This window comes from Triturus cristatus, chromosome 4_1 (genome assembly GCF_964204655.1).
Source record: "Triturus cristatus chromosome 4_1, aTriCri1.1, whole genome shotgun sequence".
In the NCBI taxonomy this organism is placed as follows: Eukaryota; Metazoa; Chordata; class Amphibia; order Caudata; family Salamandridae; genus Triturus; species Triturus cristatus.
In genome coordinates, this window is record NC_140585.1 from 699183594 (window position 1) to 699195785 (window position 12192).

The 12192-nt window shown below is 42.6% G+C and overlaps 1 protein-coding gene across 11 annotated transcripts in view; it reads right to left on the minus strand.

Annotated features, from left to right (window-relative positions):
* Positions 1-8366: 8366 nt before the first annotated feature.
* Positions 8367-12192, minus strand: part of FOXP2 (forkhead box P2) — a 261057-nt gene continuing 257231 nt past the window's right edge. For 9 of the 11 annotated variants that reach the window (XM_085653162.1, XM_085653168.1, XM_085653166.1 and 6 more), the window contains one exon: positions 8367-12192. This exon is cut by the window's right edge and continues 57 nt beyond it. In XM_085653162.1, coding sequence (XP_085509288.1) covers positions 12105-12192 — 88 coding nt within the window. In that variant the 3' untranslated portion in view covers positions 8367-12104. The other 2 variants (XM_085653170.1, XM_085653167.1) reach the window with 2 other exon arrangements.

Consider the following 12192-nt stretch of genomic DNA (forward strand, 5'->3'; position numbering starts at 1 on the left):
CTTCTACCACTTATCACACGTTCCTAATGTTCCTTTTTGTAAACATTGAATTCCGGCCCATGGATTACACTTCAATGACCTGAGCCGGAGAGTACAGCCCAGATGCGGAGAGTATGGCCTAAGCCCGAGATTTCGGCTGACTGCAGGCATAAAGAAATGACCTCTGTCAATAACAAAAGTAATAAAGTTAGACTTTTGTCTCAGATTGCCTTTGTGAATCGGGCCCAATAATTTTAGTAGTAGAAGTAAATAGCACCAGAAGACCATTTCAAAAAGCATCCGCAGTGTCTAGGTGTTTACACTTAAATTCGTCCTATCTAACAAAGTAACAGCCCTTTTCATTTGCAGAAAGATATTTCAGTGTAACTCAGAGATGTTCTTTTGAGATAAGTTATGGAAACTCATGATTTGTCTGTTTGCTATGATTGTTTAAACATGTTACAATTAAAACTTATCAAAGAATATGCATGGAAGGAAGAACATTTTATCTAATGACTGGTTGAATATTTCTCTTTTAATAAAAATGGCAATAATTACAGTTGTCCATGAATTAGGCAGACTTAGTTAGCACCTATATCCTTCAAAGACAATTCAGTTTCAGAGTCAAAAGAACATGGAAGGTTCGGTAGAATATACTTTCAATCCTATAATCCAGCTTTAAAAATATGAAAAATAGTCAGTTTACTTTCCACTTCTCATAATAAACTTGTGAATTTTATTTTTAGCAATCTTTGTTTTAGCCTGAGCTATGTCATGAACACTTGTGAGAGGTGAATATTTGATAGTCGATTTATAGTATAACTATAGTCACCGAATCAGGCCAGTGGTATGCAAGTACCTTTGTGTCAAGATAGTGTAACATGCATCAGATAGATTTACTCCCCTCCCTCCCTCCTTTTGGCTAAAGCCCAATGTCAGATACATAGGAAAACATGTGATGTACATTTGAATGGTAGCCTATTTAATTGTTTCCATGATGTCCTGCAACAGAAGTACACCTTAGACTATGTAACAGATTATTCAACAGGTGTTTAAGCAAGCCAAATTACAGGGAAAACCTTAGCTAAGTCTAGTTGAAATCACAAACTGTATCAACATTCTCCAACGTTTAAATGGGAGATTTTTTTACTGGGTGTTTTAAAAAGTATAACTACATTAATTTGAGGTACTAGAGAAAGGTCACCGTCAACTAAGAAACTCAGATTTCAGGTCTCGGTCACTAGAGCAGGCGTACTGTGCTAAAGTGTAGGTCACAAGGAATCAATTCTGATAGAGAACCCACCTCAATCATTATTTTTGCCTTGTCTGCATTTTAAGGGCGTTCTCAAGTAACCAACAGGCTACAATAGAAAAACTGGATTCCAAATGAGCTCTGGCAGTAGTGTTGTAGGTATCTAACCACAAAATACAATTTGACAATATAATTCAAACTAAAAGGATGCAAACCTTTGTGAATTAATATTGGTTACATATTTACTGACTGTCAACTGCAGAAAAAACCTAGAAAGTGAGCTGAGGATATACGTGAAGAGATTGCCACAAAAAACAAGGTACTGAACTGAGTAAACCAAATGAAAAGCAGCAATCTTAAAATCACACATAACTACATTTGTAAACATACAATATAGTAGAAAGGAGATTAACATTTGCAATGCAGTAATTAAATGGATGAGAGAAACTTTAATAGAGAGAGCAAACAAAGTCATGTTGGTTACTGTGGGAAGTATCTCCAAACACCCAGTCTTCAGAATAAAGCACTTCCTTGACAGAAAGCAAATGGAATTTCACATTGCTGTTGTTTCACTTACACTGCAACAGTAAGATATGGGATAAAGACTACAGTTATTATTTATTGGTATTTTGATAAGAACATCCACAATATCCCTCTAGTGTACAACCATCATAATTAAACTCTCTCAGATCTCTTATTGCTACATGTGTATCTCCAACTAGAATTACTGTTGCTATTTGTACAATCCTTGCTATTTTCTACTATTTTCCAGGTATTAACTATTGGCCTTGGACCAGTACCTTCTATTTCTATACCCAGAGTTAGGATTACTGGGGTCCCGTTAACTCTGTGGGTGCAGAGATAGTGGGTATTTTGAGTGGCAGGTGAAATCCCCAATCCTCCCTAAAGTTTCCACTGCAGTTTTCAGCTCTTTGAACAGTCAGAATCTTAACGGGGAAAAAGACAACTCAGCAGTCTTTCTGCAGACCTTAAAATTCTGATGGATCCTGAAGCTTCCTTTGGAACTAATGAGGGTCTGAGTTGCAGAACTTAGTGTTATCTGCACAGACAGGCATGGTTGAGTACTATGTTCATGGTTTTCCTGATACAGACAATACAAGTATGAGTTACTTACCTTCGGTAACGATGTATCTGGTAGAGACGTTGTCTAGCCGCAGATTCCTTAACTTAGAATATCCCCAGGCGTCAGACTGGATACGGAAAAACTTTTGCAGCAGCACCTCTGCGTGCCGGGGATGGCGCCACATGACCTCTCCCTGACGTTGTCCACATACGTGATGTCAGCGAGGTCATATAACTCTCTCCCAGCACACTGACTTCAGTTTTCTTCGGAGAAACTATTACGCGACACAACGCGGAGCCACCAATAAAAAAAACTGTGAAAGTATGGTAACAGTGTGCGATGGATGAAAATCCTTGAATAAATAAGGAGGATGGTGCAAGACACCATCGTAAAAGACAGAATTAGACACTACCTACATACAGGTGAAAAAGCTGTGAGAAAGAACCTCGCAAGGTAAGCAAAAACCCTTCCCAAGTGCAACAAGGAAAGAATATCTCAACAGACAGAAATAGACTGTTATTACCATGCAGAACAACAGACAAAAATAGACTGTCAGTACCATGTAGAAATGTGTAGTCCAGCAAGAACGGAGCAAAGAGATAACAACAGTCCACCGCAGGTATGAAAAGCCTGGCACTGGCCCTATAGTAATGGAGGTCTGAAACAGAGGTGAACAGATCCCCAAAGAAGACTACCGTAGAGGAGACCAGAACCCTGAGCCAATAGAGAAGGCGGAAAGGCAGCAGGAGAAGAAAAGAAAATGAAGAGGAATCTCCTGGTGAAGGTCAATCGAAAAGGCATCATTTTACAGATAAGAAACCCTTGAGAGGGAGTCAACTGTATTATGGTAACAGAAATCCCTGAGAGGGAGCCAGCCGTATTATGGCAAATCTCAAAGGGACGCAACAATGTGAGCCCCCATGAGAGAAAAAAACAATGCCAACTGTAACAAGGGGGCCAGCAGAGAACCCCACTTGGCAAGGTCCTCGCAGAACAGGGAGGCTGGGTGGGCGTTAAGGAATCTGCGGCTAGACAACGTCTCTACCAGATACATCGTTACCGAAGGTAAGTAATTTGTACATCTGATAGAGACATCTAGCCGCAGATTCCTTAACTTAGAATAGATACCACAGACATACCCCAAAAAAGGGGGGTGGGTCTCCGAGAGAACAGAAAGCTCCAAGCATCCAATCCGGCAACAGAGTGATGGAAAAGGGGGGGTGGGGAAAAGCTGCAGTGGAACAGCCAGACCACAACCCAGCAGCTCGAAAGAGCAGAAATAACAGGACAAAAGATATCCCAAAAACGCCAGAATGGCGCCACACCATGCCTGTATAAAAGTGACAGGTAGAACGGCAGGAGCCCTGTACCAGAACAAGAAAGAGAGAGAGAAAGGAAGAAGAGCCACTCTCCGCTTAATGGCACCCGATGAGTACACCGACCCAAGCTCGAAATAAACTTCAAGAGATGCAACCAGCCTAACAGGCTAACCTAAGAAGGAAGTCGAAGGAGCCAGTATCACGAGCCCAGGGCAAGAGCTAGAATCTGAGCCATGCGTTGGGAATTGCCAGCGGGGCAGGAAACATGTCAAGTGCACACACAATCCCCAAAAAGGGTAAGTAGAGGCAATTAGCATCAATTCGAAACCCGCCGAAGCAGGAAGAAATATGCAGTAGACAAACAGCCAGAGAGACCATAAAGTGGCTTACACAAGAAGCATAAGATTGCCCGACTGGGCAATATGAAGCCAAAGTGAGAAACAACCCACAATAGAGCTGTTCCGCAGGCGCAGCTGTAACATTAGTACGTGAAAACGTGGAAAAGGGCATATCCGAAGGAAGTGGCCAAAAACCGCCAAATTTACGAATGGGGGAAAGTGTCTCTGAATCCCGGACCAACACTTCAGAAAAGTCACGTACAGCGTCGAACACTAAAAAAGGGAGCATATGTCAAATTGGGAAATTACCCCAGTAAGCAGAAGCAAGGAGGAACCTATTGGCAACTTGCTAAAACATAGAAAAGCTCCTACACACATGGAGATATTGGTCCGGGCTGTGCTGCCTTGAAAGAGGTGGCGACATAGGAAGAGGAATACCAAGGCAACTGGCATGTATACAGAATGTATAAACATATAATCATGTAGAGAAAGAGCTAACCAGGAGCCAGAACATGCCCATACTGGATCATACCTAGCACAGTAAGGGCTGGCAGGAACCGTTGTAGAAGAGGACACCATGAAACCTCCAAAGAGGTGGATGACCATGGCGTAAGCAGATTGCTCCAGGAAAAAGAGAACACCGGACAATCCGACCACCAGACGACGCATGGAAACACAGGCTCTCCAGGTCCAGGTGAAATAAGCAAAGCTATATAATAGCATACAAGTACCCCACATGGAGTATGCATACCCCAAACAACGGGGCACACCTCTTAGGGCAAGAAGCTAAGGTAAAAGAGTGCAGTAACGAGCTGAACCCGTGAGCTTGAGTTCCGAGGCGGCTCAATACCACAGTCAGAGGACCAGACACAGCAACCCGTGGAACGCGGGCATAGCAGGCCAACAGGCAGCTCAAAGCAAAACGCACACAAGAGATGCCAATAAAAGGGTAATCAACCTTGACCACAGAAAAGAGGACATAAGGTTCACTGCCCATGTTAAACACAGAGCGCATCTAAGGGATGCGGAATGAAAAAGTACCTAAGTGGGAAGACAAAAGCCTGCAAGGAGCCGGTGAACCGCAGATTCGGCGTGAGCATCAAACAGCAAAACTCCATCAAAGGGTAAGTCAACCAGTCGCTCCTGGATATTTTCAGGGAAGACACTATCTCGCAACCAAGCGTGATGCCTTAAGGCAACAGAGCCCACCATAGCTCGGCCCAAAGAATCTGCAGTATCTAAGGCTGAGCAGATTGTGAATTCGGCAAGGTCGCAGCCATCCCGGAGGAGGCGAAGGAGATCAACCCGAGCACCTTCAGAGGTGGCAGAAAGCAAAGACTCTGCAGACTCCCACAGGGCAGAGGTAGCCCGAGCCAAAACACACACTGTATTTAAGGACCGTAGGGCTGCACTAGTAGAAGCAAAGATGTTCCTTCCCCATGACTCAAGCCATCTAGACTCCCAAGAGGGAGGAAGTGCAAGAGGGGACAGTGAAGGAAAGGCAGTCTGCAACACAATTCCCTGCACATCAGAATGCACAAAAAGACAAATAGGATCAGTTGGAGCTAGATGGTGGCTGTGCAAAACTGAATGAGCCACCAGGTCACCTGAAGCAGGCCGGACCCAGGTACCCAAAAGGGTATCATAAAGGGAAGCCTCAAAGTGCAGAAGCGGCTCCACATTCCCGGACCCCGGTTAAGGACCTCAAGCAAGGGGTCCACAGACAAGGGGGCAGAAGGGGGTTGCATGTTTAAAATGCGGGTGGCTAATGAGACCACTCTCAAAAAAGCTGCACCAGCCTTGGTAGCCCTCCGTGGAGGGGATAACAACTCATCAGTGGGGGAGGGTTGTAAGCTGACCCTCCCAAGACACTGAGGGTGCGACCAATGCCCCACAAAAGGGAGCCCCATTGAAGAATGAGGATCTGGACGTGGTTCCAGGGGAGGGGAAGAGCCTGCCGGATCGAGGAGCTCCTGAGGAGGCTCCACAAATTCGAAGGGGGGCACTGGCAACAGTACCTCCCGTGACGCCGGGCGAGAGGGCGGCGCCGAACTCTCTCCAGAGGCCTCTAGAGAAGGGTCCGTAATTCAGCGTCGACACGGCGCCGAAACGACACGCATGGACTCAGAGCCATCCGGCGCCGAAACTATGACAAGCTCACCTTCCGAGGAAGGAGAAGGCGCCAGAGCCGGGGAGGCAAGCTTTCGGCGCCACCCCGGTGCCAACTCCACCTCATCCATGACAGGCTCTGACTCCGGAGGAAGAAGCGGAGGCGGAGCCGAGCCTCCGGTGCCGGTACGGCGTTGACCCTGGCTCCGGACAAGCGACTGCCTGCCCGGGAGCCCGGGGTGTGCTCAAGGCAGGGCTATGAGCACCGGCAACCACCTATGGCACCACAGGAAGCCCAGCGGGCTATGCCATGTGGCAGAGGTGCCGTGGGTTGTAGAGCGGGACCCAGGTGGGCCGGGCCCTAACGACTCCATGTGGACCATAGAGGGGGACCCAACCAGGCCATGCCCTAATGGCACCACATCTCCGACTTTCTTGGGGGCAAAGGCTCAATTGGCACCTGGGCGAACCCGCCGGCAAGTCCGTGGGAGATCACACAAGAAGCGGAGGCCCCAAGGATGCCCCAGGAATGGGAGAGGGCCCAAGGGAGGCCTGCAGACTTGTGGCATATGCCTCCATTTGGGCCCGAGTCGCCCCCACACCCGGAAAGGGCGGATAGAGGGGGGCAACTGTCGGGAGTGCATGTCCGGAATGTTCTGGGAACCAGTGCCCCTGACAACAGAAGAAGGGGAGGTCGAAGACCTCGGCGACAAGCACCTTGACTTACCAAGTGGTGAACGATGGCCCCGGACCCTGGAGGCTGAACGATGGCAGAACCGGACAGTAGAGGGACCTGCCATTGAAGAAGAAGCCGGGGGACGAGACGATTCTGACCGGGACAGCCATGACGAGAGAAGCATCATACGGCGCTCCCGCAGAGACTTTGGCTTCAGGTGTTGGCAGGCTTCGCAGTCCATGGAGTCATGGTGCTCGCCCAGACACCACATACAAATAAGATGCGGGTCCATCGCGGACATCTGTCGCGAACAGGAATTACAAGTTTTAAAGCCTGAAGGCATCGCACACTGTTCCTGACGCAAAGCGTCGACAAAGAGGCCTGAAAACAGGCCAGAGGGACCGCTCACTTCGGATCCACGTTGCACGCGGAAAAGAAGGAAACTGACGTCAGCTCGCCAGGAGGGACTTATATGACCTCGCTGATGTCACGTACGTGGATGACGTTAGGGCGGGGTCATGTGGCAGTCCCCCAGCGCGAAGAGGTGCTGCTGCAAAAGTTTTTCCAGATCCAGTCTGACACCTGGGGATATTCTAAGTTAAGGAATCTGGGGCTAGATGTCTCTATCAGTTAGAAACAACCACAATACTAGCCCCTTTGCTTTCTATTTTACACCCCCATCAAATTTGATTCTAAACACCTAAAAACTGTTTCTATTTCTATGTAGTAGACTCAATCTGCTCCTCTTGGTAATGTGTCATAATTACTATCCCTGACAAAAATGACAAGGATTGTTAGTGGTGCTGCAACTAGGTCTCTTAAGCCCATTAATAAATTAGGTGTATCCCATTCCGCTGTTTTATCCACAAATAGGTTTGCTAGTTTCCACCTGACTAATTCTTCTATAAGTGGATATAAAGGTTTCTATGTCTATTTATAATTTTTGGGACATGAGACCTGTGGACAGACTTCAGAGTTTCGATGTTCTCTCAATTGTTAACTAAAAAAGGTTTTCTTAACTCCAATATAGATAGCCTTGTTTCCATGTAAAAACATTGTTGTAAATAATTTCAATGATTTTCCATTGCATTTTAGAGGAAGTAGTAGTTCCTGTGTTTCAAATTGCACTGTTGTCTTCCTATCAACCACCATTGCTGCTCCTTTTTTTATCTTGATTTTTTACTGTAGAAATTATTAACTGATACTTTACTATTATTTATCACAGCTTTATACCACTAGCACAAACGACTCGCGTGCATCAATGCATGCTTATTTTGGTGGCACATAGGATACATTTCACAGAAGAAATTCATAATTTTAGGCAGAGAACTTTGACATAGATATAAACTTTGCACAATGTTCTTTAGGCAAAGGCTATTACTAATGAGCACATTTCAGCCAAATATTCACAAGCCACAAACACATCTTTCACAACCATATGTCAAACTTGCAATTCCAGTCTTGCACACTTGTTCTATCACTACTAATATCACAACATCTATCATATCTTTATTTACTCTTTTAGAACATAAATGATATAATCTAAAATTGGGTTTGGATATAGATTGCAATGGTAAGATGTCAAGAAATGATGAAACCCTGCAGGTTGTTAATGGGTCAAAAGAATTCCACTTTTTATTTATACTCCAGAAATGTAGGCAAATGAAAGAATGGTATCATATACATTTTTACATCCAAAAGCAGTAAAAACACTGTTCATACATCAATTTTATAATAAAATGTACATACTCATTTTTGCTGCATTAGCTCTGCCAATTTCTTACCTGGTCAAAAAAAGTTCCTATTTAATTGTTAGTCTTTATTGAGTGAGGACAAAGAGTGTTACATTTAATAACTCTATGGTACAAATTAAGTGCACAAATCAAGTAACAACTACATGTGCACTTAAAATACTCAAGTGTGCTCTTCAAGACCAGGCATAAATCTGGAGAATTTTGCAAATCATAACATCAGGGTTTGTATAAAGGTATTAAAGTCCACAATGGTATATTGTAAGTGCAGTTAATACCTACAGTCTTTTCCTAGCTGGCTGTGCTTCTGAGTCCCTAATCACAAAGAAATGTCTGCTTATGAAGTAACAGTTTGTATGCACGGAATGCTGATATTAGCATTTCGCTGTTGGGTTAACTAAAGAAAACTCAGTGGTAAGTTTGCCAAATACTTAAGACAGTCTTGCCAAAATGAAATTGTTTTTGTCAATTGTATAACTGTGTCAGGAATTCAACCACACTGAATTAAAGCCTTGAGCCCACTAGGTTTTAGACATTCTGTCTTTGCAGTCTAAAGCAAGGTAACATTAAATCTGATAACTCCCTGGTGTTAGAGGTAGACAGTTTTCTTTCAAATTCTAGATTTGGTCCTTTATTTTATTCAGCAGTGAACTCCATGAATACAGAACAAATAACAGCTGTAACGGTTCTCCACCATGAATTCTAGCGTCAGAGAATTCAAAATATGAACACAGTACACAGTAATGAAAAGTATCAAAACTTTGTTTACCTCAAAAAAGATAAATAAACATATATATTCCACCGATACATAAACAAATGTGTGTGCTACAGGTAAAATTTGCTGTATACAGAAAAAAATATGATTCACCATCTCAAGCTTATGGTTGAAGCAAAACTGTATGAGCTTTTGCAATTGTCAGACATTATGCTTTATAAGGTAAGCACAGAAGTTCAAGCAATAAATACATACATTAGTTCAAAGCCTTACAACAGCTACGCAAAGCAGATGCAGGACAGCAGGATTGCTATTACTAGCAAGCAATGATACAAGAGTAAAAACTGATGAAATGCATTAAAGCAACATTTTTTCTTAGAAAAAAGTCAGATCATTTATGGGTCCACCAACATTTTTACATAATATGCACAATTATCAAAATACAGACCAAGCATTTCAGAAAACCTCAAAAAAAACTAAAATCTATTTTCAAAGCAATTGCAGTTTTGGAGGTTTTTCTGGTATAATGTGCAAGCAGCTATTTTTTTTAATTGTATTTTATACAAAACCCATGCAAAACTCTACAGGTATATGCATTCTGTGGCTGAGACTTCCTTTCAAAAGTATTATAACTGAGGTATGCACACTTTAGCATTATTATCTTAGGTCACATTGTTCCTTATAGGTACACCAAATGTACATTGTCACTATAAATCAAGTTTGTCAATGACATTTAAAAATGTCCTTGCAAGAGAAATTATTCCTTTCTAGATGTAACCACTTTACCATCATAAATGATAGAGGCTGGTCCTTTACCATCAGTACTACCTTTTGACATAAGGAACATAGGCCTTCTTTTGGTCATAACCCACAGAAATGAGAAGTAGCAGTTACTGTGACGTTCTCACGATTCATGCAATCTGCCATATTTGTTCTGATTTTTTTGTGCAGAGGTAGAAGCTTTCAGAAAGCCTTTTGGATAAGTGGGGAAACCCTTTTGAAAGCCATTACATCCCTTTATTTGGCGTGATAGATGACTGTGTATCTTTAAGTCTTTTTTGCTGACTCCAGCAAATAGCAAATGATGAGCTTAGTTTGCAAGAACCTGCTCCATCACATGGAGCTGGTGTATATGTAAAGCTCTAGCAGCCACCTTCTCTCAAAACTGTTTGTAAAGCAATAACCATAATTAGGTTATGAGGTCCCTTGGTTGGGGGTAAAAGTATAATCAAGAATTGGCACAGCACATGAAAAGCAACACGTAACATTTTCAGCAAACATCTGACTATGCTATTTTCAACTATACCATAACGCAATATCATATCATTTTTGGGTTGGAGGTCTCAGGAAAACCAGCATTCCAACAATTTGGCCTATGCTAGTCTACCAAAGGGAGAGTATTGTTAGTGTTAATATCCCGTATCAGCAGAGGCAGAATTATATGTAACTTTGGTTTGACTGGAAATAAATACCATGGACTACAATTGCTATATCTTCACTTTCAGTGTAAAAACTTAGCTAGACCACTTTAAATCAATATGAAATTAATTTTTGGCTTTACTAGACCTTTTATGTTTGGTTCCTACTATTTTTGTTCAATATAACTTAATACTATAAAAAATAGTACACACAAAGATTAAGACAATACAAGACGTTCTAACAGCATGTATTCACCAAAAAAAAACAAATGACTGGATGGGAAATAGAAATTAAAACACAATGTCATACAGGTATCGAACAATATGAAATCTGCATTTGCATCAAGTACATCATTGTTTTGGTCAGTGATCCACATTTTGTTGCTTTTTGTCATCCTCTGCAGACTTTGTTTCTCATTTTGCCTTAGCGAAAGCAAATCTTCATTGCATTTGGAATTACTTTTGGCGTCAGAGGTTACGTTATTGGCTGAATTACTTTGATTCATGTTTTTCTTGGTATTGGGCAAAGCGTAAAGATCCCAGAGATCATCAGAAAACAGCAGGTAGTTCATGGAAAGGTTCCTTTGTACTCATTAAAGTTACAGAAGGCTGACCAAAGCATGTGGGCTGCTTCTGTCGTTGAGCTATTGGCCATTGTTAGAGTTGGCTTTGGTTTGCAGCTGTAGCCTTTGACTGTGGTTGCAGGTAGACAAAGCTTCATCACAAGGAGGTAAAGAGTACAGTTGAAAGATATATGCGCAGATATGCAGATGACTCTATGGTGCTTGCACAGACAATGTTAGCTTAGGATTGCACTTTACATCTTAACACTAACAGCACAGACTGGAAGCCTAAGGTCTTTAGATGGTTGCAACAGTCTAATAACTGTGGTTTGTAATAACTAATTCATGTCATTTACAGTTGGTGGTACCAACATAAAAAAAAATTAATGTTCTGTTTTTTGTTTTGAAATTCCGCTACATACAAGCAGTGACACTAACTTCTGTTACTGTTCCTGTGCAAATTAAAAACAATAGCAACAAGTTGAATTTGACCAGCGATCGTTTCCAACATTACAACTACTGTATGCTGAGGATTCACATTAATGAAACTAGCACTATTTTTGGCAGTATATGAGGCCATTTGCTTTCTACAGGACACATAGAGTTTCCTCATATTCAGTCATTTCATGAACCCTTTTGAGACACGGTTTTAAATGGACAAGCCATCATATAAAGTTCTTCAAGAAAATCAGTTTTTGCCTTAAAAAAAAAAGAAGAAAACAAGCAATTTGCTTGTTGTTTCTGGGTCCCAAAGGGCTGTCAGGGAAGTTCCTTTAGGCTGAGCTCCATTCTCCATGTTTAATAAATAGTCACAGTAAAAATCTTTCAAATATACATGGTGGGGAGTGGTCCAGAAGGTCAGTGATATGTCCCTTCATTCGAGGTTTACCTAGTCCGTCTTTATTCCAGATCCTCAGATAAAGGCTCTTCCTCTATCTCTCTGTCATCTTCCAGTTCTGGACTGTGGTTTGCTGTTGTGACCAAAGAC